This window comes from Biomphalaria glabrata, chromosome 4 (assembly GCF_947242115.1).
Source record: "Biomphalaria glabrata chromosome 4, xgBioGlab47.1, whole genome shotgun sequence".
Classification (NCBI taxonomy): domain Eukaryota; kingdom Metazoa; phylum Mollusca; class Gastropoda; family Planorbidae; genus Biomphalaria; species Biomphalaria glabrata.
Genome location: NC_074714.1, coordinates 32,399,815 through 32,427,571, shown reverse-complemented (window position 1 = coordinate 32,427,571; position 27,757 = coordinate 32,399,815). Strand labels below are relative to the sequence as shown.

The following is a 27,757-nucleotide window of genomic DNA, read 5'->3' as shown; positions in this document are numbered from 1 at the left end:
ATTATAAAGAGAAACAGTTGTCTAGAGTTCTTACAACTGAAATTTCGGTAACGAACGATGTGACTTAGCCACGTGGAAATGACCACAATGAAGGTTAAATGTGTACGTATGGAGAAGTGAGATTGTTTAGTGAAGTGAAAGATGAAAATGAGAAATTAACAACATCAACTACTTTAAAGATATTGAAGTGACGGCCGACCTCAGTCTACACTAGTTCAATTAAAAGCAAAAAAAAAAAAAAGCCAATGAGAAATGGAACTATTTTGTCAGTTCTTTTGTTTTTATTGCTGTGTTCAGTGAAAGATGTGTTTAGATCAACAGATACAACAACATGCACATCAAAACAGAGATCTATGTAGTATAACAGATGGCTTGATATTACATTAGAAGTAGTGCACATCAATAAACCATTTAGTGCAACATAGTTATTAACAAAACCCCCAACATAGTTATTAACAAAACACTCAACAGTTTCCAACAATCTTTTCAACAGAAATAATTTGGATCACAGGCTAGAAAAACTAAGTAACAAGTGCAGAGGTCATCATGAACAACATTTGTTTATAGTTTGAACATGGATATTTAGAATAGTGGTATATAGGTATGGAAATCATGTATTCTTCAAGGTTCAGAAAAAAGTAAATGGTGTTTGAATAACCTTAGTGCTGCTATATGTTACATGTCATAATTATTTAATAAAAAAAAAGTAATAAATATTTGGACATTTAGTAACATACAATCAGTCATGTGTATGTAGCTATTCATATGTTTGAGCATTCTTATTGTTTCTCTGTCTAGCCCTGTCCCTATACTGAAATATTAGTTGAGTGTCCTGGAATTGTAATTGAGTGTTTTAATAGCTACATAACAATGAGGGTGCTCAGGTTAGTGCTAGAAATAATGGAGATGTGTCCCATTTCTTCTGCATTTAGTCCTAGATTGATAGGAAAGAAAATGTGGACAGGATTTATAGTCATCCGCTTTCTATTATTCAAAGCCATCTGTTTTCTGTTACTAATGAAATAATACTTGTGTGTTTTAGTTTGATCTAGAGTTGTTTTTTTTTAAGTCATTGAACAGGCCACATATTACTCTGGCAAGCTTATGTCCACACAAAAAAAAAATAGTGTAGTTCCTTCAACTTTTCACTTCCCCCTTCTCTTGTTCTTGCTTCTATCCTATTTAATATAAGACCTGGCAATGAATACATTGTGTACATAGTGTACAAATATATCAAGTCTCCATCTACAAAATGAGACCAAAGTACATTGACAATGTCACATGATGGAATGCTCTCAAACAATTGAAGTGATTACATTTATACACTAGAACAGATAAACAGTTAATACGCATGAACAGCTAATGCCAGGCTAAAGTTTGCACAGATGCAGAACATGGCAACTAAGTTACAGTTTGAGATTCTCAAACTTATATTCTTTACCTTTGAGAATAATTAAATTTTCAAATTTCCCACATAGCTTACTAAGAAATCTACAATCAGAAAGTCTATGTATAGTGTACTTCTCTTTGATGTCAACATTTTCAGAATCATTTCAAACAATAAGTCAAGCCTGATGCATAAAACACCTTTCTAAATTTTACTTGCTTCAAGCAATGTAAACAGGTCAAGTTCATATATACCAATACAAAGTCCACATTACAAATATTGAAATAATAATAAACTGAATCTCATAACCAAAATAATATAGATACTACACAAGTACAAATATGGACCAAATACTTTTTTAAAATGGCTCTTAACAATAGTAAACACAATATTCAGTAACCATAAAAAAGAAGTTTTAAATAAATGGACATTTATAAATATTAATGTTTATTTATTTCATATGGCTTATTTTTTTTTAAATCACAGCTTAGGATGAAATCAACAAGTTTTGATCAAACATAACTTATGGGTATGGCACATATTGAGCATTGAGTGTCATATCTTCAACAGTTTAATGGCTGAAATAATTTAACTTTGATGTAAGGATTAAAACATTGTGGAACCTGGCCACTGGATACACTTCAATCTAGTAGTGAAACTCATTCAAAGCCTAATTAGTGAGGTTTATTGCTACAGAATGACAATTTAAAGGTAAAAAAATATTTCAAGAAAAAAGTGTTTACTTGAAGTTATATTAATGTATTTTAAAATTGTAAAACTAAATGTAAAATAGAGCTATTATTTGAAGTTTTACAGTATGAGAACTCTTAGTGGTTTTGGAGTAAAAAATAAAAAGTTACTTGGTCTGGTTTCAATTCCTAATTAAAAGAATGCATCACAACATATTAGATGTAGCTTGTAACAAACATTTCATTTTGTATTTGAATCAAAAGCCCATATATTAAAATTTCTTTTAAAACCATTTTGTGATTTTGTTTATAAGGCATGGCCATTATCAGAACAAAACATATACCAAACAATATCTAAATACTATGCTCTTAAAATGTTGGTGTACAACAACAGAATCTAGTGAGAAAAACATATTTTTGTCAGAAATAAAATAATCTTTTCTACTAATAATCAATATATGTTAAAAGACACAAGTGTGTCTAATAACTAGTGTATATGTTTAAAATTATTGACAAAAAAATAGTACATGAAATATTAATATAAGATATTATCAACTGAAATGTAAAAGAAAAATGTGACATCTATGATAGATCATGACAAGATAAATAACAACAGTGACAATTACTAACACAATCAATAATAAACTGGTGACCCTGAGTTTGTTTTAGAATATACAATCTATACTGAATTGAAATGTGAAAAGAAAGGAACCAAATCTATAATGTTCATTGTTAGTCAACATGCTGTGCTAATACTGTCACAAAAACCAAAAGGCATCTCACTGGCAGAGCCTAAGGCTTGGTGCTGATGATAAGATTCAGTTTAGTGCTCATCATATTATCTTAATGCATTTTTTTTTATACATAGAGTACATCATGACATAAAAAAAAACGACAGCAAATAACTTGTACGATTTGTATTATTATGTAACAATAGTTCTAGCATGGTCATAGAGAGAGCATCACAAAACACATTTAAGTAGATAGCATTAAAAAGCTAATTTGATATAATTGTTTGCTGTCTTCCAGATAGGTTGCATCACAGAAACTTTTGAAGTACATAACAGTGAACAAAGAAATTAAATAATGTCTTTTAAATCAAGTGCATAACAAGATATTTATATCAATAGAAAAGTTTCATTTAAAAAAATGATAACTTTTAGATAAAATACATAAGAAACAAAAAAAACAAAAAACTTTTATGGTAGGTGTAACTAAAACATGTCTTGAATAATTAGAACATACTGGAGTGTTGAAATGATGCAGATAAAACATAGTGGTCTATGGAATCTTCTAAATAATGTTTTTCACATATAGCCATAAAGATGCTGCAAGAATAGTTTTGTAAACTTACTAAGATAGAGAAACAACAAAATTCCTAAAAGATTTTTGTACTAAAACTTTTTTTAAAAATTCAGAACAAATAAAACTTGAGCTGTATATTTACTATCTGATGAAATGCTTGAGAATCACTTGGGTACACGTTGAATAATCCAGTTGACAATTTCCTCTCGGACATTTGAGCCATCAGGTTCAATTTCATTGTGAAGTTGATGATAGCCACCAAGATAAATCTATACAAAAAAAGTATCTTTGTCATAAATGTATCAAGATTTAGCTGCTAGTAGTTTTTAAACAGTTTATTGAGTAATTTTACTATCAGAAAGTGTTAATATTAGAAATAACCAAAGAAACAAACCTTCATAGTTTTATCAACACTTGTGGCTTTCTCGTGTAGTGCCTGAGAACCTTTGGAGTTGACCATTTTGTCATGATCTCCATGGAGAACATAAAATGGCCACTTGACTTCTGGTAATTTGGATTCTATTTCCTGCAAAGCTTCAAGTAAACAGACACCCCACCTTGGAAAGTAAACAAAAAAAAAAAAAAAACTATAACTAGTCTTATTTTATCTTATAAATTAAAGAATAACACCCATCCATGTTAATGCCATCACAGAAGTAAAACATAGATCAATAACTCTACACCTTTCTACCAGCCTAGGGCATATGTAAGGCAAAAGAAATGATAAATCATATCATCTATGCATTGCCAGCCTGCATGAAGGTCAGAGGTTGAACATTTTAAAACCACTTGAAGATCAAATAGTGCTACCACCAAATACACAGCTCAATATGAGGAACAGTTTAATGGATCAGATTGGCCCTAAAGGGCATTTCTTTTAACCCACCATATTCTTTGACTGAAAGGGGTGTGGTCAATGCTATGGAGCTCTAGTTTGTATGAGTATACTCTTTTCAAATAGTTTCCATCTGGTTGTTGAGATGTGACCACAAGAGTAACAAGTTACTACCACTACTATCAGACAATGTTTCTGAGGTGCTGTTGACAGTCCTAGGTAATAAACCTGGTGGACATTAGGACTTGTTTCAGAATTGTTTTGGAATGAATCAATCCATCTTGTTGTAACAGATTCCTGATGTCAGAAAGGAGTATTGATGCTAGTTTACATGTAATGGATTTCCTTTGGAAAGGGAGATCATTGCATCCTAGCCAAAACCTCCCACAGGGATGGCAGAGTTTGAACATGGGACCATTGAGATGACAGTCCAAAGCACAAACCACCTAACCAGGAAGCCATACAATAGCTTCTACACCTATTCAACCTATTCAATTTTAAACCTATCAAGCTTTAATTCACCATCATCATCATTAAACTCCATTTGAGTGAGGGTGTGAGAGGCTCTAATCCACTCTTACAAAATCCCTGGACCCAGCATTAATGATAGCTCTCAAAAGAAAAATTTTAATAAGTTATTTAATGAACATTAATCATAATAATAAAACCATAAAGTGACTTACTTGGCCTTCATTCCTCCATGATAATTCAGAGGGTCATCTTTATATTTCTGACACTAAAAATAAAAATAAGTTAAACAAATGTGCCATTGCTCCATGGTCACACTCTTGTCATAACTGAACTACAAGTAGAAGTTTAATTATCCTAGGACTGAGAAAGTATCAAGATATGAGTGAAACAAATTAGGACTATAGGAATAAATAATATCACATATGAGGGGGTGAATTAAATTATTTGAAATATCACTCTAGAAATTCAAATTTAATTTACTTACAATGGCTTTATCTCTGCTAACATCTTCATCATTTAACCAGAGAACTGGACAATGGGGAACAATTTTGGCAACAAGTTTTCCCAAAAATATCTGAGAGAACAAAATACAATCTTATTTAGCATGAAGTATGACAATCCATATTTGATCTTAATTTTATTAAAATAAACTAATAGCTTACTAAATATTTTTCCCAATTATTTTTAAAATACAACATATTGATTGCTTTTAAAATTATTATAACTGTACTTTTATTAATGTATTACTTCATTGTTAGTGTAAATTTCATCCACCTTTTCTTTTATCAACTTACACACACACAACATTTCCTTTTTAAAAGCTGTGCCAGTGGTTCACTACATTAGTTTAAGATTTCATACTAAAACTGGTCTGTCTGGTAGCCTAGATTGAGAAACACTGACCATTGATAGACATAGACAAGATAACAAAATAAATGCTAAAAGCCTCTAATAAATGCCAATAAATTAAAAAAAAACAAAGTACAAGTTCTTCTAACAGCAAAAAAAAAATAATAAAAAAATTGAAATTGTAATTAGAAGTTACTTGAAAAAATGCATGCTATTGGTTGTCAATAAATTGACACTGAATGAGTTCCCCTTGACCTCCAGCTGTATAACCACACAGCTGTGTAAAGTGCAATTAAAAACTTTTGTAAAATTACTGTTAGATTTGACATTTTGAAGTGGATCAGTTGCAACATTAAAATTAAAATTAATGGGACGTCACTATCAATTCAAAATTCTCAATAGGATTTATTTAATTTGGATTTTTTTTAAATGTCAAACCAGGATGGAAATGAAGATAACCTTTTTGTTTTTTTTGCAAACAGAAAACAAAAATATGAAATACTAAAAAAATCGGAAAAAAAAACAAAAAACTTCCTGATGGCTAAAATATGAGGAAACTCTAAAAGTCAGAGTCCCTGGTTTTGTTAGCTTTCAATACTGGCATATTAACATGCATTTTAAAAATGATTAAAAATTACTTAGGTGATGTCAAGTTGATCATTTATATGATTGATACTTATCATATCACTAAACTTTCACTAGCTAGGACTATACAAATTATTGCTCTGAATACTTTTGTCTGAACTAAAGCAATATTCTTTTCTGCCTGTAACACATGCAGTTGTCTCCAACTCAACTAGAATGACTGACCTTGACTGGCCTAACTTTTCAACTTGACTAGAATGACTGACCTTGACTGGCCTAACTTTTCAACTTGACTAGAATGACTGACATAGACTGGCCTAACTTTTCAACTTGACTAGAATGACTGACCTTGACTGGCCTAACTTTTTAACTTGACTAGAATGACTGACCTTGACTGGCCTAGCTTTTCAACTTGACTAGAATGACTGACATAAACTGGCCTAACTTTTCAACTTGACTAGAATGACTGACATAGACTGGTCTAACTTTTCAACTTGACTAGAATGACTGACATAGACTGGTCTAACTTTTCAACTTGACTAGAATGACTGACATAGACTGGCCTAACTTTTCAACTTGACTAGAATGACTGACATAGACTGGCCTAACTTTTCAACTTGACTAGAATGGCTGACCTTGACTGGCCCAACTTTTCAACTTGACTAGAATGGCTGACCTTGACTGGCCTAACTTTTCAACTTGACTAGAATGACTGACCTTGACTGGCCTAACTTTTCAACTTGACTAGAATGACTGACATAAACTGGCCTAACTTTTCAACTTGACTAGAATGACTGACCTTGACTGGCCCAACTTTTCAACTTGACTAGAATGACTGACATAGACTGGTCTAACTTTTCAACTTGACTAGAATGACTGACATAGACTGGCCTAACTTTTCAACTTGACTAGAATGACTGACATAGACTGGCCTAACTTTTCAACTTGACTAGAATGACTGACATAGACTGGCCTAACTTTTCAACTTGACTAGAATGACTGACATAGACTGGCCTAACTTTTCAACTTGACTAGAATGACTGACATAGACTGGCCTAACTTTTCAACTTGACTAGAATGACTGACATAGACTGGCCTAACTTTTCAACTTGACTAGAATGACTGACATAGACTGGCCTAACTTTTCAACTTGACTAGAATGACTGACCTTAACTAGCCCAACTTTTCAACTTGACTAGAATGACTGACATAGACTGGCCTAACTTTTCAACTTGACTAGAATGACTGACCTTAACTGGCCCAACTGTGTCTTGTTCAGGAGTGACACAAGGAGATATGAGGACAACACCTGTGAAGTATTCTGGTCTATCCATAGCTGCCAGTATAGACACTGCTCCTCCCTGTAATAATTCATTACTTTTTATGCATTAAACTATTTAGCCCAAAAGTTACAAACTTTATATAAATAGAAGGCAACCTGAATTATGTGAGATTCAGAGAAGCATACAAGTATGTTCTAATTGTGTGATAATTCTACTAAGATATAACATAAGATGGGTCAGCTTTTAGCTCATAAACTTTAAATATTGTCACAAATTAAATAACTACCTTCAGTAGATTTGAAGAATTTTAAATTGAAATAATAATATTTAAATTCAAGTAGTAGATTCCACAATTTAGACAGGTTAAAATACTAAAATTGTTGCAGAATCTATGTTATATAACACATCACATAATTAAGCCCTTCTTTACTTTAATATTATATAATAACTTTCTTTAACAAGACACTAAAGCTAGACTTACCATGGAATGTCCAATTATAAATACTGGAACATCAGGAAAATTCTGTTTCACCAGATCAATGTGTTGGTATACATCATGTATATAATGTCTAAAGTTAGTGATGTGCATACGTGACCCTTCACTTTGACCATGACCTTCTGTTCATGGAATATGACAAGAAGAAGTTATGTTAATTACACAACTTTTTATTTCAATGAAACAAGACTAGATAAATAATGGTTGAGACAGCCACAGAATCTTTTTTTCTAGATAAAAAATGTACAAGTGGCAAGCTCTTTCCTGTTGAAAGATGTTTACATGACTCAAAATAATGTCTGTAACTTAGATGACAATGTTTCTCTTAAGTCTTTTCCGCAAAGATACCAATTTTTTATGTGGGGTCAAATGAAGGTCCCCTAGCCCTTTTTCGCTAGGTTTAAAAGCTGGTCAATATTTATTTAATTGAGAACATACATGTATACTAGGGAGATTTAACTTCAAACACAAAAAAAGGGTAGAATTAAAAAAATGAACTTTTTTTTTATCACTGCATATCTACTTATCCACCCCTACCTCCAGTATATATAGATATATACTTTACTTAACTCTTTCTCTCCCTAATTATTTTTCACGTTCCATCTGAATTCTTCATTTCGCTCATTAGTACTTGCCTATCTTGTTATGATGTGGATTCAATACCATTTTCGTTTGTCAGAAAAAAAAAAATTTTTGGTATAGAATTAAAGAGGAATACATACTCTTTTTATAGAAAACAAAACAAAGTTTATAAAATAAAACATTAACTTAATTTAATGAGGTTGAATCAATGATGGCAATTAGGAGAGAAAGAGTTAAAAATGACTAAATGAAAGAGCAGATTCTGCATACCATGATCATGACCAAAAACAAAGATTCCTTTGTCTACTAGCATCAAGGCAAGTTTTCCATACCACAAACAATGTTCTGCAGCACCATGACATATAAACGCAAGAGCTCTTAGGAATAAAAAAATAACACAAAATTTCACTATACTATAAATTTAAGTTTTCTTTATTCAAAAATTCATGTATGTTTTAAAACTCACCTTGGAGATTTTAAATCCTTGTTCCAATAGTGACAGAAAATTTTAGAGCCTCTGGCATTTTTAAAATACTCTACAGAGCAAACTTCACTAGACATACCCTTCACATGTAGAAACATAAATGATTAAGTTTTAGAAATCCAGAGAATATATAATATGTAACACTCATTCATACATACATAAAGGAAAGAAAATGTATGAAGGAAATGGATTTTAATGATGTTTACATAAATGAAGTAGTTTACATATAGTTTTTAAAACAAGAAAAAAAGGGAATACTAATTAGTGTTGCAAGTCCTTGAAATTTCATGAATTACAAAAAAATTATCCAAAGCACTATGTGGCTTAATTGGTGGAAGAAATGCTTTAGTCAGGCAGCTTAGTGGTAAAAATTATTTGGTGCTCTAGAAATGTATTGAAAATGAAGGTTTGACTGTAGAGGAATGGTACAATTGTGAAACAGGCTTAAATTCTAAACTGTGATGAACAAAAAGAAGCACAATCAGCCGCCACAGGTTTTTAAGAGCAAAAAGACTGTTGAATGCAGAACCTTGTAAGGGTGTGGCTCAGTTATCAGGACTAATGGGTTACAGGGTGATAAGTTTTTCTGAATTCTTTGTACTTACTTTTTTAAAACAATTTTCCAAGAAATGTGCTAGTCTTGCTTAACTTGTGGCTGACCTTTTTTGTCCTATTTACCTATTTTATGGTTAATCAAACACTTCGCTTCATGTTTGAAATCTATTGCAGAAAAACAAACTAACTGTTATGTCAACAATTATATTAAGATCTATTTAGGAATCAGGAAGGAAAATAAACAAAGATAGTATTTACAAACAATTTAGTCAAAAGTCATAAAATTTATAGATCTAATTAAAATAAAATATTATATTATAGTTATAGATTCTAAATCTGATAGTTGATATGTAGACTGTTATGAAATTTATCTTAGCTTTTATTTAGTAGGCTACCTGCATGAAAAGTAAAGTTGTAATCTATTATAAATCTACCCTAGATTCTAGATCTAGATTTAGAAGATAAAATTGAAAAGTACACCTACTCAGCTACTGTGACCTACCATTAGCTAAGCCCTAAACGGAAATAACAACAATCCAGTTTAGGCAGTTTAGCAACAGTGGAAGTGAAAACTATGTTACTGCAGTCAGGGTCAAAGGTTAGATCCTCTCTGCGTGCAATCTTTGGTAGAGTCAAGTTAAAATCAGTGAAACTTAACCAGCAATATGACATAGAAAAATAATCATTTACAAGATGTAGCCATTTTAGGTCTTCGGTAGTCAGTTTAGAAAAATAATTAATTAATTGCAATTTTTATGAAACTTATCAAAACTTATTCAAAAGTTCGACATTTTTTTAATCTAAAATCCATTTTTTCAGACCATTACCTACTTTCTTTTTTTCCCTTTCATATTCGGATCGTTGTTGTGTCCTTCGAGTACAACTATGAACCATATGAACCATGCACTAGAAACAATTTCAGATTTACGTGCATTCAGAAATCAACTTGGTTGATTAAAAGCTGATCTCGATTAGACAACTTGCTTATAAATAAATAATCCAAAACACAAGTCACGTATGCAATGAGTTGAAATAAAATTACAAAAAACAGATTGTGTGGAGACACAAACTCAAAATCGGCCCCCGAAGTGGTCCACCTAGGCAGGTAAAAAGGCAGGTTTCATTATTTTAAGAAAGAACATCAGAATGAAATTCTATCAAAGACAATAATGACAGAGAAGTATGGAGAAATAAGGTTGACGGATCTTGTGTGGTGCCTCAGCGGTCCACAGACCAAAGGATAGGTGAAAGTGAATGTGAAGTTAGATGTGAACCTGGCCTAACTAATGTCTTATAATGAATATATAATTTTGTAAATGGACAATCTCTTATTCTTCAATAAAAAAAAAACATCTCCATAAAAAAAAAATAAAAAAAAAATTTAAAAAAAATAATATTAATAATTTTCTATAGTTCAGTGTACTATCGGCTTAGGACAACGCTACAGTTAACGCGATTATATGAAAAACTATAGCCTACTTTATTAATCGTTGTTTTAAATTATGCCCAACTTAGCCTATATGCATACTAAATAGATTTTTTTCTCTTAAAAAAAAAGTAAACATTTTTTTTTTTGTAAATGTAGTAGTTAATATAACAGAACTTATTTAACTTAGCTATACAAAAGTAGGCCTAACAAACATTTTTTTTTTTACAAAAAATCTAAAACCGTTTGCATAAATGTGTTAAAATATGGTAAATAGCTATAATATTTCCCCTACTAAGAAGCTTCCCGTGTTTTTTTACTATTAATAGTGAATAGTTGTAAAAGTGGTGTATTTAAAAAAAAATGCTTGCATAAGTGATTTAAAAATTAGATTTTTCGCTTTCTAGTTTACGAGATTTAAACGGGACAGACGGACGGACAGAGATTCCACACAAAACTAATAGCGTCTTTTCTTTCTTTTTTACTTTCGGGGGGCCGCTAAAAAACAGTAATGCAGTGTTCCTGACATTTCAGGAGGGGGGGGGCACATCTTAGATAACATCATTTTCGTTCGAACCCCCTTAGAAGCTGATGGGGTACCAGATGAGCTATGTAGAGGAACTCTCGCCCCCTAGATAAAGTCCTCAGGTAAAGTTACAGATGATCAAAAATCCAAAACAGAATAATTGTAATCAGGGCCGCCGCTACCTATTGTGCAATGTAATAAAAAGAAAACGATATTTTGGAAACTTGTTAGGCCTAATAAGAAAAAATGGAGCGGCGTGCGAGGGATTCCCACAGGTTTTTTCATAGGCGCCTATTCATTTCTGACATTGAATTTCCGCGGGTTGTCTGTAATATTTGTTTCGAATGACGCTTACAGAAGCATATGAGTCAAAACATGTTTTTCTCTATTTAGTATCTACATACTACATATAAATATTGTTGTTTAGTCGAGTACCCAGCCCTGTAAGTAGATCTAGTAAGTAAAAGTAAAGTTCCCTTTTCAGACCTTGTGGTCTGTAGGGAAAATGATGTAAAAAAGGTCATCTGTTCCTGTGGCATACGATAAAGTACTCAATGTTAAAAACATTTTCACTTTTATTTTAAATGGCTGTTAGTTAAGCGTAGAAAATTGTTGGGTCATTATCGAAGTAGATCTACATTAAGTTGTATGCTACTACCTGTTTGGAGCAACAAGCCAACGAGTCAATGACCGACAAACAACAAAAAAAAAAGGGGGGGGGGGTGAAAAAAATTTTATTTTCATTGTAGTGAATAATCCGTGTCTGAATATTACAAATGTTTACCAATTAAAATATCTTAAGTAAGAGACGTCGTTTCATCTTCTAATAAGACCTTATCAAATGTAGACCTTTTTCCCGAGAGGTGTAAGCAGCAATATGGGTTAAAACTTTTTGAAGAAAACGTTTCAAAATGTCTTCGCTAGTGGGATTCTTCCGGATTTTCTTACCTGGGATTAGTCAAATTTCTTCCGACTATTATCCACTGTTATAGTGACGATTTTTGTGTTAGAAAAGGTCCACGATAGAGACGTCTTACGTAGCACGAAGATGATCTTAAAAAAGATCAAGCCCATTGCAGACGTCCGTGTGCTATACATGGGCGTAGCCAGGATTTTTTTTCGGGAAGGGGGGGGGGTTGACGGGGGTAGGGAATCCCTCGCACGCCGCTCCTTTTTGTCTTATTAACAAGTCCCCCCCCCCCCGCAAAAAAAATATTTATATGTATGTATGTGTGTGTGTACATAATCTTTATTACATTCTGACACTTCATTCTTTCGGAAGACGTTTATTGTGCTCTAGAATTTCTTCCTGGAGTAAATGGAAAAATTTTAGACTCCCCGCCATTGCCAGAAAGAGGTTCTGGGGGAGCGCTAGGAGCTCCCTCAACGCGAGGCGGAGCCCCGCCGCCAAGCACTATTTCTGGTATTGAAAGCCAACAAAATGCATATTCTGAGGTATCTACAGTTCATTTTCCTGCTATTAAAAAGTTTTATTTCAAAAACCTAATGTGCTATTCTTACTGACTTAGACCCTCCCGCGCTTTTGCCGTCAAGCTGTTTCCACAAAAATCTGTCACTGAAGCCTCTTCCCACCTGCTCTGAGAACCTCCATGGATGTGTGGCGCCAAGTTGTACTTAATGGGATGTCACTGCAACTCTTATTATGCGTAATTCATTTTGTCCCGCAAAGCTCATACGACGCTCTGTCACAATCTTACTAAGGGGTCGACTCTCAGTTCGGCATAGGATTTCCTTGATTGAGACGCGATCTCTATAACTGACTCCTAAAATCTGTCTTAGCCATCTTTGTTGAACCACATTTAGTGTTTTTCAATTTCGCAGATTAATATTCACTGCACTTTATTAATGGAGCCCCACCACTAAACGCTAAGAATAGATTAAAATACCATTATATATAATTGAGAACAAAGTAAATCTAATATTAATTTTTAAAATATCGTTTTTAAACTAATTTAAATAAGTTTTACAACGAAAATATCATAATTATAATGTATTTTAAAATACAACTCAAAATAACATCTGTATGATATGTATCTTTACTGCAGCGTTACTCTTTTGGGGCGAGATTTCCTCTTATGGGGTAGGGGCGCAACGTCCTAACAAAAAGGGTGTTATGGAATGAGTGTGTTTCCTAGGCGGCGGTAAGAAAGAGGTTAAGCGATTGATTGGTGGTTATGTTGTGACGATGGTCAAGTTAGCGTACCTACGCTAAACTAACAGCCATTTAAAATAAAAGTGAAAATGTTTTTAATATTGACTTTTTTAATTACCGTTACTAGATCTACTAACAGGGTGGGTTATTTGGCTCAAAACAGATATTACAAACAACCCGCAAAAAATTAAAGGCAATTAAGAAATGAGTAGGCGCCTATGTAAAAATGAGAATCCCTGAGCTCTGCTCTATTTTATTTGTTAATAAGTTTCCAAAATTATTTCGAATGTACGAATAGGCTATCATTTTCTTTTTAAAGTTTTCAAAGGATAATGGAAAAATTAGTATTTTGTGGCCGCCCCTTAACTTCGGCCGCCTGCGTGCAATGCACACATGGCCCAATTGCTAGCGGCGGCCCTGCTGAAAGGTGTCATAATAAATCCATAACTCGAATGTACAAAATCATCTGTTTGTATCCAACTGTAAAATGAACTTCGAATTTATTTTTCATCAATAGAACATGTTATAATCTTTTAAGTCATGCACGCGCTAAACAGTTGCATTGAGCATTTGGGTGCAGGGGAAATAAATAAACACGACTAAAGATTACGTAAGATTTGTTCCTTCCATTTTATGTCACTCCAAGATCTTTTCAGGATGCAGCACAGAACACCATAGAAGCATCATTGCCACAAACATTCACCGACTGGTGAGACACAGGTGTCTGTCAAGCTTATCCGGACCGTCCACAACACAGACTGTGACACAGGTCATTCTTTGATTCTTATCTTATCTTATATAATACAGACGTTACTTCAAAAAAGAAGATGATTACGTCCTACGCGTCATGCATTTAGTCATGCATATTAACCAATGACTTAAATTCTGCCAAGTCACTGGTTTTCCTGGCTAGCTCAGGCAACCCATTCCATGCTCTAATAGCACTAGGGAAGAAGGAGTATTTGTACAAATTTGTCCTAGCATATGGGACGAGGAATGTGCCTTTATCTTTGTGTCTTTCAGAGTATTTTATTAAATTTTGTTTTTGTATTTGATTAAGTTTAGATGCTTTACAACAAATGAAATAATGCAAATTAAAAAAAAATATATATTGAAGAAATTTTTTTTAGAAAAATAGACAATTTCACGTTAATACTCTATAGAGCTTTTTGTTTTTCGCTATTAATAACTAATGGGTGTTAATTAAATTTTAAAAAAAGAGCATTTTTTACCCTGCCCCCCCCCCCTTTCCGAGAAAAAAATCCTGGTTAAGCCAATGCATACAATTTATTAATCTCTTGAATGAATGGGAAAATACCCGAAGACGAAAGTGTGGTAAGTTATAAAACCTAGAATCGATACATTTTTACCAACTGCTAATGTAAAATGGATTCAGTATATATGAAATAAAATTTCTATTAAAGATCAGATGAATTGAAGCATTATTTTTTTAGTTATGGAAAGGGTAATATTGTACACCTAACCAATATCAGAAAAAAAACTATAAAATATGCTTAATATTCATTATATACCAAATAGAGTAGGATAGCTTACATATTAAGCATTTAGACATCTTCAAAAAATAATGATGTAATGTAAAGAAAACCACCAAATGAAAAAAAAAACATTTTATTAGACTAACCATGGAACTCTACTAATGGACTAACCATGGAACTCTACTAATGGACTAACCATGGAACTCTACTAATGGACTAACCATGGAACTCTACTAATGGACTAACCTTGGAACTCTACTAATGGACTAACCTTGGAACTCTACTAATGGACTAACCATGGAACTCTACTAATGGACTAACCATGGAACTCTACTAATGGACTAACCTTGCAATCCACAACGTGAATTTCAATTGCGGATGTTAGTTCTTAGCTTTAGCAACGTGTTCACTTTGCCAAACTTTATATTATACCGACCTATGAAAAAATACCACAATTGTTAACCTTGCTCACCATCTCACAGTACTCAACTTTCCCAACATATATTACCATATAGTCCGTTCAAAAAAAAAATATTTTCTAGTTCTCTAGCCTAGTTAAATTTATTTCTTTTTATACTTTGAAAAATTATAAAAGTCTTACTAGAGTTTTCCCAATGTGGCCAACGAGCTAGTAATTCTTTTCCCAGCGATAGACATCCAATTTCAAATTTCTAGGAAAGTCGTAAGAGCCCTTTTCGAAAACTGATTCCAGCTTCCATTTAGTTTCAGGATTATTTGTTTCCATGAATATGCGAACTGATTAGAGGGATAGTAATAATAATGAACTTAAATTTAAAATCACAAAAAAACTTTAAATAACTTTTAACAAATAAAAAAAATCTTTCTCTGTCTTCAAATCTACAAACTCATAAGTGTCATGATCTTTGAAGACAAGAATAACTTTATTGGTCCAGGTTCTGTTGGTTTACAATCGACTTTATTGGTCCAAACAAATGGGAGTTCTGTTGGTTTACAATCGACTTTATTGGTCCAAACAAATGGAAGTTATGTTGGTTTACAATTGGCTTTATTGGTCCAAGTTCTGTTGGTTTACAATTGACTTTATTGGTCCAAGTTCTGTTGGTTTACAATCGACTTTATTGGTCCAAGTTCTGTTGGTTTACAATCGACTTTATTGGTCCAAACAAATGGAAGTTCTGTTGGTTTACAATCGACTTTATTGGTCCAAACAAATGGAAGTTATGTTGGTTTACAATTGGCTTTATTGGTCCAAGTTCTGTTGGTTTACAATTGACTTTATTGGTCCAAGTTCTGTTGGTTTACAATCGACTTTATTGGTCCAAGTTCTGTTGGTTTACAATCGACTTTATTTGTCCAAACAAATGGAAGTTCTGTTGGTTTACAATCGACTTTATTGGTCCAAGTTCTGTTGGTTTACAATTGACTTTATTGGTCCAAGTTCTGTTGGTTTACAATCGACTTTATTGGTCCAAACAAATGGAAGTTATGTTGGTTTACAATTGACTTTATTGGTCCAAGTTCTGTTGGTTTACAATTGACTTTATTGGTTCAAGTTCTGTTGGTTTACAATCGACCTTATTGGTCCAAACAAATGGAAGTTATGTTGGTTTAAAATTGACTTTATTGGTCCAAGTTCTGTTGGTTTACATTTGACTATATTGGTCCAAACAAATGGAAGTTATGTTGGTTTATAATCGACTTTATTGGTCCAAACAAATGGAAGTTCTGTTGGTTTACAATCGACTTTATTGGTCCAAACAAATGGAAGTTCTGTTGGTTTACAATCGACTTTATTGGTCCAAGTTCTGTTGGTTTACAATCGACTTTATTGGTCCAAGTTCTGTTGGTTTACAATCGACTTTATTGGTCCAAACAAATGGAAGTTATGTTGGTTTACAATTGACTTTATTGGTCCAAGTTCTGTTGGTTTACAATCGACTTTATTGGTCCAAACAAATGGAAGTTATGTTGGTTTACAATCGACTTTATTGGTCCAAACAAATGGAAGTTATGTTGGTTTACAATTGACTTTATTGGTCCAAGTTCTGTTGGTTTACAATTGACTTTATTGGTCCAAGTTCTGTTGGTTTACAATCGACCTTATTGGTCCAAGTTCTGTTGGTTTACAATTGACTTTATTGGTCCAAGTTCATTTGGTTTACAATCGACTTTATCGGTCCATACAAATGGAAGTTCTGTTGGTTTACAATCGACTTTATTGGTCCGAGTTCTGTTGGTTTACAATTGACTTTATTGGTCCAAATTCTGTTGGTTTACAATCGACCTTATTGGTCCAAGTTCTGTTGGTTTACAATCGACTGTCTTGGTCCAAACAAATGGAAGTTATGTTGGTTTACAATCGACTTTATTGGTCCAAGTTCTGTTGGTTTACAATCGTTCATTACTAGTATAGCATTTTCAAAAGACAACATATCCAGATCTGAAAGTTGTGATTCCAATTATCTATTTGAAAAAGTTTAGGATGAGTCTATTATTACGTTAGAAACGAACGAGTATTTATTCTCTGGCTCTGCCAGGGGCGAGTTGCGCTAGAGAAACAAAGTTCACTGTAGTCCCTTTATCAGTGTCCACTGAGGAATTTTCTTGTGATTTGGCAAGTCTGCAGCAGTACCGCCCTCTGACAGGCAACGAGAATTTTCTTAGAAATGTTAAGGGCCTTGTAGGTATATGTGAGGTCAGTTGTCATTATACCCTCGGTTGATGTAACAATGGGGTATTTTAGATAATATGTATAAACGCTTAAGCTCCAAGCCTAGGTTCCCATATTTTATTTGTTTTTCCATTTCCCAGTTTTTCTTAAATTATGAGACAGTGGTACGGCGATGTCAATAATGGTAGCGTTTTTTTTTAATCGATTAACAGCAGAAAAAAAAAACAATTTGACATAAAGATACTACTACAGATAAACTTTACGTGCTTTCTTGATAAAAAAAAACAATCAATAATTTTATCGAAATATGTTTGTTTCCATCACTAGGCAAATTAGTGAGTGGCAGATTTTTCCTCTTTGATCGCGTTTAATTTTGATCAACTTTCGTTAACCGTGGGCCACAGAAACAAATGACATTTTACATCATCTGCCCCATATATCTCAAGGTCTGAACAAAAACTTTGATCGCATATAGCCACACTTACCGCAATGGTCTGAACTATGGACATCAAGACAATAGTTAGAACTGAATCATGTAGCAGTATTCTAGCCGATATCTTTATATATATGTGGTGGGTTTGACACAGAACAAACTAAATGACATGACGAAGGCAACTAGTAGGACGATTCCAGACTGTTTATTATACATTAAAGACCTGTAGCCATACGTAAACACATGGTGTAGAACCAGGCACAAAAGAGAGTGGAGACGACGTAGGTCCAGTAACATACGGACACTACAGTGACAAAAGATGCCGGTAGAATGGACAGTGCCCACGTTATCTGCATTTTTATGCGCGGACACAAGGTGCCATCTAGGGGGAAGGGTCACGTGGATATCGGGGTGGCCGGTGTTTACTGAAAAGGTATCCACTCCACTACATATATATATATATATATATATATATATCAGCCAGGATTTTTTTCGGGGGGGGGGAGATTTTTTCTTCCCCCCCCCGACCCCCTCCGCGAAAAAAATATATTTATATGTATTTATGTGTGTGTGTGTACATAATATTTATTACATTCTGACCTTTCATTCTTTCGGAAGACGTTTATTGTGCCCTAGAATAGGTTCTTCCTGGAATCAGTGGAAAAATTGTTGACTCCCGCCATTGCCAGCAAGGGGGTCTAGGGGAGTGATAGTAGCTCCCCCAGCGCGGGGCGTAGCCCCGCCGCCAAGCACTATTTCTGGTATTAAAAGCCCACAAAATGCATATTCTGAGGTATCTATAGTGCATGCTTCAATTAGAAAGTTTTATTGCAAAAAAATTAATGTGCTATTCTTACTGACTTAGACCCTCTAGCGCCTTTCGGCGCATTTGCCGTAAATGTGTTTCCACATAAATCTGTCACTGGTAATGTCTGAAGCCTCTTCCCACCTGCTCTGAGGAGCTCCATGAATGTGTGGAGCCAAGTTGTACTAGGATGTCATCGCAACTCTTATTATGCGTAGTTCATTTTGTCGGAGAACATGACCCGCAAACCTCATGGGACGCTCTGTAACAATCTTACTAAAGGGTCGACTCCCAGTTCGTCATAGGATTTACTTGATTCTGACATAATCTCTATAACTGATTCCTAAAATCTGTCTTAGCCATCTTTGTTGAGACACATTTAGTGTTTTTCAATTTCAGCAAAAAAACTCCATTTTTAGCTACGGTCATAGAATTTAGTAACTGTAGTTTGCTTTAAAATAATATTGAAGATAGAGGTTTTCCACCTCAAAACGCTCTGTAAGGGGATTTTAAACTCAAAACCATCTGGAGGGGTTTTAAACTTTAAAAAAAAAAGCCATCTATCGGAGAGGGGTTTAAACTCAAAACCCCCGATTGGCTTGGCTACGCTCAAAAAATTTTAGTGTGTAATTTGCTTTTTTTTTATATTGAAGAGGTATTTTTTAGCATCGAACCCCTTTGAAGGGGGTTTAAACTCAAAACCCCTTTTGGGAACTGTGACAGGTGGGGAAATGTGATGTGTGTTTGGCGCGTTTAATGTCTAGGGGATGATTATTTTTAAAGCTATCACACACCAACCTATCAGCATATGAATCGGGAGCAGGCACGCAACGAGACAAGCAATGAAAGATAGATACAAAAGTTAAAATAAAAGAATATTTATTTACATAAATATACATATAAGAATAAAAAGGGGGAGGGTTTGCATCTATCTCTAAATAATTCTAGATTTAATCATCACTCTTGCATTTAATGAGAGAGTATGTCACTTTGTCCTCTGACTTAGCTGGTTGTCATGTTGATGTCGCAGCTGGCTGTGTCCTGGCTTGAGGTTCTGCAGCTGGAGGTGGCGCTCTAGCGGATAGAGGGACGCCGGTGATATAGTTCTTGTGGAGTCTCAATCCCCAAAATCTAATATCTGTAGTGGGCACAGTAGGGCGGGTGGCCGGCTACCGTGGGCACAAGGTTACTGCGGGCAGAGCTGATCTGCCGTGGGCAGCGTAGTTGACAGGATATGTTTAGTGAGTTGCATAGGGTTGGCGTAGCTATGACGTCTCACACAGATCTGAGTCCATAGGGACGTCGCACCTAATAGGTTGACAAGTGGGCTGTCGAATAGGCGGGCAATGCCGATAGCGCCAAGTGGTAGAGTTGAGCAGATCTCAGTAGGCAAGTGCAGTGCTGAATAGCACTAAGCACAAATGCAGGTAAATAGATCGTTGATCCAATGAATAAATAGGCAGTAGATGATTCTCGATAGCAAATACAGTGCTGAATAGCACTAAGCACCTAAATAGGCAGACACCTGAGGGAGGCTGCGGATAAATAAAGACAAGTTAGGACATGTCTCTCATGCATCTTATCGATGCCCTCGACTGAGGTGCATTCGTCAGATTGGTAAAATTGCTTTAGAGCACAGTGGGGAGATGATGACAAATGGGATTTGGAAAATAGATGGCCGATAGTAGCAATATACAAATGTACATAAAAGGGGAAATAATAATATAAAAATGTACATAGAATGGGAGATAATAATCTCACATAAACAACACAGGTGGATAGATAAAGAGAGGGGGGGGGGGGAAATGGGCGGTGGTCAGCGACCCAGACGATTTGTTTACATATGACCGTGGGTCGAGAACAATGGAGCGCGCTTGAATGGAGAGGGTGTCCGTTCAAGCGGCGTAACTCTCATTAGAGTAAAATGAGTAAAGGGGAGATAAATTCAATACAGGGGAGATAACTCATATCTCCTTTCTAAGTGCAGTATTAGTACGATAGTAGAATTATCAAGGCTGTCAACCGAGATAAAGGAAATAAAATAAGGTGTACAAATATATACATGGTTGCATCAATGATCAATTGAGCAACGTAGCATTAATAGATTAATGCAATTCAAAAATACATACATAGGACATGTCTATCAGCACGAGGCACCATGATTACTGTCGTAGACTGCTGCATGCTTCCTGCTGCTACTGCTCCCTAACAATGCTGACCTAGTCCCCTAACACTAGTAGCCTCTACTGACCTAAAAGACCAACCTAATACCCATATCTAAAAATACTATACAACTCTAAATGCCAAAACCGACAAGCTCCTAGACACACATCCTATAAAAACTCACTTCTAAGCCTTACATCTTAATTACCAAAAAAAAACAACAACTCATTACTGACCACAGCAAGAAAAATTAAACAAAACTCCTACAGCAAATTAAACTATCCAGCTACCAACAACTTCCTATCAACCTACAACAAATTAAATTTCTTAACACTGCTGCCAAGTCTAAAACCAATACTAACTTAATCGATCCTAGCAATGCCTAACGAAAGCCTAAAGAAACCTAACAACAACCTAATCTCAAAAACAATGTGCGTCTGGTCACTCAAGCACAGATCCCACTTCTGACACCAGTTTTCTGTTAGCAGGTCAGGAGGCACTAGACCTTTTTCTGCTAAACAGATTTTATTTAACCGGTAGGTTGGTGGTAACTCTACCGTGTGGGTCCGATCTGTGCACTCCGGTCTGCGATCAAAGGGCGGCCTTCGCCTGGGCGATCAGACCGCACAATTAAACTAAACTAGCTAACTAAAAATAAAATAACAAACTGAACACTTGGGTGAAGTCCGACAAGAGAGGGGATTCGCACATTGGGAGGTCAATGGCCGTGTTTGTCCTCGTGGTCTCCTAGATCAAAGAGAGACATAGGAGAAAGGGGGGGGGTGACTTGCATTCCACACAAGGTGGTGTCCACTGCGGCTGTCAGACATCCTGCCGATAAAATCAAAGTCTGTGCGTATCTTTGCCCCGGTCAAGGGAAGATAAGTGAAAGGACATGCCTTAACTATCTCCAATGTGGTCAACTAAGTCTAGCCTGGAGAGGAAAAGGTTGCGCGGATGGAGAATTTGGGGGTAGGACGGGGAAATAATTAAAATAAAATAAATAAATAATGAAAAATAATAATTAATGCTGTGATAAATTTGAGTGACTCTGACAGCGAGTTTTTGACTTGTCACAGGAACGCACATAGCATTTTGAGTGCGTAGTTTGCTTTTTTTTTTACATTGAAGATGTATTTTTTATCTTCAAACCCCTCTGGCTACGCTCATAGATTTTAGAGTGTGTAATTTGCTTTTTTTTTATATTGAAAAGGTATTTTTTAGCTTCAAACTCCGCTGGTAGGGAGTTTAAACTAGAAACCCCTTTGACTACACTCATAAAATTTTGAGTGTATTATTTGCTTTGTTTTTAATATTAAAGAGGTATTTTTTACATTTTAACCCCGCTGAAAGGGGGTTTGAACTCAAAACTGAGTCGAAACCCATTTAGCTTCGCTCATAACATTTTAAGTGCGTAATTTGCTTTTTTATATTGAAGAGGGGGGTTATGGTTCATTTTGGAGGGGGTTTTAAAATCAAAATTTTCCTTAACTATGCTCTTGGAATTTGAGGATTGTCGTTTGCATTTTTTTTTTGTTTTGTTTTATAGAAGATGGGGATTTAAATGCAAAAACCCCTAGTAGGGGGTTTTAAACTCAAAACCCCCTGGTAGGGGGTTTTAAACTCAAAAACCCCTGGTAGGGGACTCTAAACTCAAAACCACCTGGAAGGGGTTTTAACTCAAACCCCCCTGGTAAGGGGTTTTAAACTAAAAAACCATTCACTGTGCTGGGACAAGTGATGGTTTACTATTAAAATCTCACCTAAAATAAACAAAATCAAAGGAAAAAATCAGTTACTTAATTCCGATCCCCCCCCCCCCGAAATGCGGAAGGGGGGGGGGGTTTGAACCCCTAAACCCCCCCCCCCGGCTACGCCCATGATATATATATATAATTAAATATCTCAAGCATAAACAGATCCTTGTTTCAGAAATTGAAAGTTGAAGCCTTTTTTGCTCCATACGAAATTCGTTTTTCTCAATGTCGCTATGAGCACTACCGAGATTGATTTCGATCTGAGGATTCAATAGTTGGTTTGGCGGTAAAAACTCCTTTGTACCTACAGCATTATGATATTGCTCATATCAGGTGATTATTTCTTGAACAATCCTTTCCAAGGAAGATTGCTCTTTCTTGCGTATTAATACAGAATTTCACCTTTTTCGCCTGGAATCTTTTCTTGTGGCCAATACGTCTTCGAGGTTATGCAGTAATCACTAGATCTGAGCACATGCTTTCTGCAAAGGTAACACTGGCTTCAGCGATGTGCCGTTGTCCAGTTAAGAATGTTTTTAATGTTTTCTGTTTAAGTGCAGTATCAAATGGACAATTTCTTGTTTTTAAATGTAGACTTACTCGTCCTTTTTTTTTTCAGTTAATACAGGGGCCAATAACCCCATGGTTTGGTGAGAAAATGAAGACTGCAAAGCAACTAACAATCCGCCTGCTTCAGATCTTTTAGATTAGTTTTCATCTGTACTAGTCTATCAATGTCTAGAAATTACATAGATTTTGTCTTAGCAATTCTTCTTCGACTTGTTCACGATGCCTATTTGTCACAGCATTGTTTGAGAATCACTGTGACATGGAATGAATAATGTTCACTACATCAGTCCGTGTTCATTTCACGTGAAAAGTCCCGATCTGAATCTGACCACGCGGTGAAGATCAGTAGTTTGGTCATCGGAGAGGAAGGACGTATGATCCATAATTTATGTTGCAGGGAATAATAAAGTATTATTAAATATCATTTTAAAGTGTATGTGATGTTGGATTTTACAACTGACTATTGAAGATATTGTTTATTCATTTATTGAGCCTTATGGCTGGATCGCCTATGTATTATTTTATATCAATAGTCTAAATATATATTGTCTGCTGACATGAGTGTTGATTGGTAATTAATTTCAATGTTTTTCGTCCTACGTAAAACACAAGTCACGCGCACAAGAACCCAAAGTAACACCCAAACAAATTGAGCAGTAAGTGTAGCACTATTGAGTGCCAGTTTCTGCTTTGAGAGAGAAGGAATGATGACCGAGATTCTTGTCAGGTAGCATCATCTCCGGCTATGCTATTCTGCCTCAAAGTGGCACTCGGGTGGAAACGATTACTTGAGGAAGTGTTAGGCTAAATTAATAGGAAAACAAAACTCCCGTGGGAGTGTCCAATGGAATGCCAGAGCTTCCCATTGCACGGTGCGGAGTTGAAAGAGAGCTTCCACGTCCCTGTCGATAATCCATGCGCCGTTCCTTAAGAAACCGTTACACTAATGGCGAGTCCTGAACGGTTAGCTTGGTACAACATAGGAAAATGGCGGAGGTTCCCGGTGTGCTCGGCCTTCGGTCATGCATTCTAGTCCATGCGCCCGGAGTGCCGGATATATCGGAAATAGCAATGTTTTACATAGACATTGACCACTTCCAGACAGAACGGTTTGTTCAAGCAGGCTTACACGACTAGAGTTCGAAGAGCCTTCGGCTCAACTCTTTTGACAATCACATGGTGTAGCATCATCAGATTTGTACCTTTTGATCCCTCCGTCAACCCTATTCACCTGAAATGACAATGTCTCCTCTTGAGCTAGCACTATGTGCGCCAACTGGCTTGAAATGACAATGTCTCCTCTTGAGCTAGCACTATGTGCGCCAACTGGCTTGAAATGACAATGTCTCCTCTTGAGCTAGCACTATGTGCGCCAACTGGCTTGAAATGACAATGTCTCCTCTTGAGCTAGCACTATGTGCGCCAACTGGCTTGAAATGACAATGTCTCCTCTTGAGCTAGCACTATGTGCGCCAACTGGCTTGAAATGACAATGTCTCCTCTTGAGCTAGCACTATGTGCGCCAACTGGCCTGAAATGACAATGTCTCCTCTTGAGCTAGCACTATGTGCGCCAACTGGCTTGAAATGACAATGTCTCCTCTTGAGCTAGCACTATGTGCGCCAACTGGCCTGAAATGACAATGTCTCCTCTTGAGCTAGCACTATGTGCGCCAACTGGCTTGAGCAACGCCCATAATATTGTTTACATTACAGTATTGCTATTACCTTGTTAATGTTGACCACAAAAAAAAACATGTAAAAAAAAAGTTGAAGTTGACAAGAAGCAATGAATAATTCTTTTCAGAATGATTAAACCTAAAAATAATCATAGTGAAATGAAACTAAACTACGACTATATCTAGATGTAGAGTCTAGAGCAGTGGTTCCCAAACTTTTTTTTGCTCGTAGACCCCTAGTCATGTTTTCCAGGATTCGGTAGACCCCCTGGTTAGCTAATATTGCTGAATTTTTTTTTTTCTGATTTATGAACTTCCAATGTGTTGTTTTTTTTCAATGATGTCTAATGGACATTAGGAATTAGGTGGCCAGATGCATGGGCGTAGCTGGAGGTGAGGTTGGGTTGCAAAAATCCCCCACTGAAAAAAATCCTGGCTACGCCTATGACCACATGTAAGTTAACCTAATAGAATTTATGAAACAAGTCTGTTAAAAAAGCAATCTATGACATTAGAATAATTAAATTTCAGTTTAAATTAAGATCTTTGACGTCCAAGAACTTCGAAACAGTGTCAAAAAGAAAAAAAAAAAATTAAAATAAACCTTTTCGCCAAGCATCACACTTGAGTGTGAAGGAAGAATTGCTGCACGTTCTGGTCATTTTCTCAACACATTTGAGCAAGCTGTTGAATGTGTTGCTTCGTTTAACTGCCTTAATAACACATTGAAAATAATCAAGCATCTACCATTTTTTCACTATCCAGAAAAAGACCCACCCATGAAAGGTGCTCCATCCGTTGCTACTGGCATTATAGTTAAAGGGAGTGCTTTTTCTTTATAGTAGTCTTTCAAAAACATTCAATATTGATCATCAGTTTTTGCAAAAAGAAGCTTTTCGTGGATTTCTTTATCTATAATAAAACAAACATTCGCCAATAAAATTATTTTATTACCAGGCAATATTGACTCGTTTCACATGTATTAGGAACTCATTTCATCAATAGGCCTTTGCATTGTTTTGTTGCTTAGAGGAATTCTGTAATACTATCAGATGTAGGTTTGTGGACAAAATAGTTTTTAAAACTTCATCGGATGTCAAAATCATTTTTTCGCCTATTTTGTGATTTTTTCACAATTTCGCAGTAAGTAAAAGACACTTGCAGACCATCATCTTTTTTTGATGCCAAAGCAAAGATTTTGTCCACTATATATCTTTTCTCAACTTTATTATTGATTGTTCAAAAACGTTTCAAATCTACATCCTTTTTATTAAGATGGCATCGTCTAAAAAAATCCTCCAACTTAAGTGGTTTCAAAGTGTCAGTAAATAACACTTTGTTGCATAAATTACACATAGGCAATATAAGTTCGACATGGAAAAGAAGCTAAATTTTCAAACATAAATACCACTGTGAAATTTCATAATTAAATTTAACCATGTTAAATATAAATTCCCTGTAGAATAAATTAAGCTATTTAAATAAGGTTCTAAAATAATTTTGAAGATAATTGTTAATTCCATTATTTAAGATTTTAATTAAAATCACGACCTACTTAAATCGAGATCCATTCTCGTAGACCCCCAGTTACATCTCATAGACCCCCAATTCCTTTTTTCACTTTCGTAGACCCCTTGGAAGTCGTCGTAAACCCTTGGGGGTCTTTAGACCATTTTGGGAATCACTGGTCTAGAGGTAAGCCTATAAGCTCTAGATCTAGATGAAACCAGCGTACTGAGCATTGAGCATGTGCCCCAGAAGAAAGTGGGCGTGTAAAAATGTGTTACATTGGGAGATTGAAACAAATCTAGTCAATTTGATACAAGCTGGTCTACAACTTGCATTCAATTAGAGAAAGAACGTAGATTAACAAAATTATTTAAAAATTAGTTTTCATTTCAAGTACAGTAGTTTGACTTTGTTCATGTATGTACAATGAGTCGTTTTTACTGAGAAAGTTGATCCTAGTTTGATACCCCTCACCATTTGATGCCCCGTGCGTCCCGCACATGGCTAGCTACGCCTCTGACTAGATACAAATCAACCATCACACACCCCACCTTTTGGCTTCGTGCTGGGCGATACAGCCGTAATACAGACTCAGCTAGCCCCAAAATAAACCCAAGCTGGTTCCTTAAAACACTACAAGTAAATTGCCCTGACATATGTAGAAAACAAAGACATCAACTTACTCGAGAACAGTGACGCCTCACAACGAGGTCATAATTATATTTTCTAGGAAACTAAAGGTCTGAAAATAAAAGATGAAAAAAAAGGGGGGGGGGGAAGAGAAAAAAACAACATCGAAACAAAAAGCATAGGACAGTTATTAAGAGGTAAATATTATAATTGCTCAGAGTGCTTTGGTACAGGAGACATTCAAGGTGAGAAGACTTCTTCAACTGTTTTGATCTGGCCGAACTTTATTGCATTGAAAGGAACACTAAGATCATTATGTAGGCTACTTGCGCTTTGTCAATGTTTACTAGAAAGTGTCAACTTCTGTCTAGCTTGACAGTTTACCACAATAACACAGGTCATATACATTAAAAATGA

General features: G+C 35.3%; 1 protein-coding gene across 5 annotated transcripts; it reads right to left on the bottom strand.

Annotated features, from left to right (window-relative positions):
- Nucleotides 1-246: 246 nt before the first annotated feature.
- LOC106050125 (monoglyceride lipase-like) lies at nucleotides 247-10,130 on the bottom strand. Of its 5 annotated transcripts, none has more exons than XM_013205070.2 (10): nucleotides 10,024-10,130; nucleotides 9,572-9,686; nucleotides 8,949-9,046; nucleotides 8,753-8,859; nucleotides 7,886-8,022; nucleotides 7,372-7,482; nucleotides 5,172-5,261; nucleotides 4,900-4,952; nucleotides 3,776-3,938; nucleotides 247-3,650 (listed from the first exon to the last, which is right to left on the bottom strand). In XM_013205070.2, exons 3-10 carry the CDS (start codon nucleotides 9,041-9,043, stop codon nucleotides 3,546-3,548), a joined length of 861 nt encoding a protein of 286 aa, XP_013060524.2. In that variant the 5' UTR covers nucleotides 9,044-9,046; nucleotides 9,572-9,686; nucleotides 10,024-10,130; the 3' UTR covers nucleotides 247-3,545. The 5 variants fall into 5 exon arrangements, with proteins under 5 accessions (XP_013060524.2, XP_055881351.1, XP_055881350.1 ...); XM_056025376.1 differs by having other exon boundaries at nucleotides 10,006-10,078; XM_056025375.1 differs by having other exon boundaries at nucleotides 9,917-10,037.
- Between the last annotated feature and the right edge of the window lie 17,627 nt (nucleotides 10,131-27,757).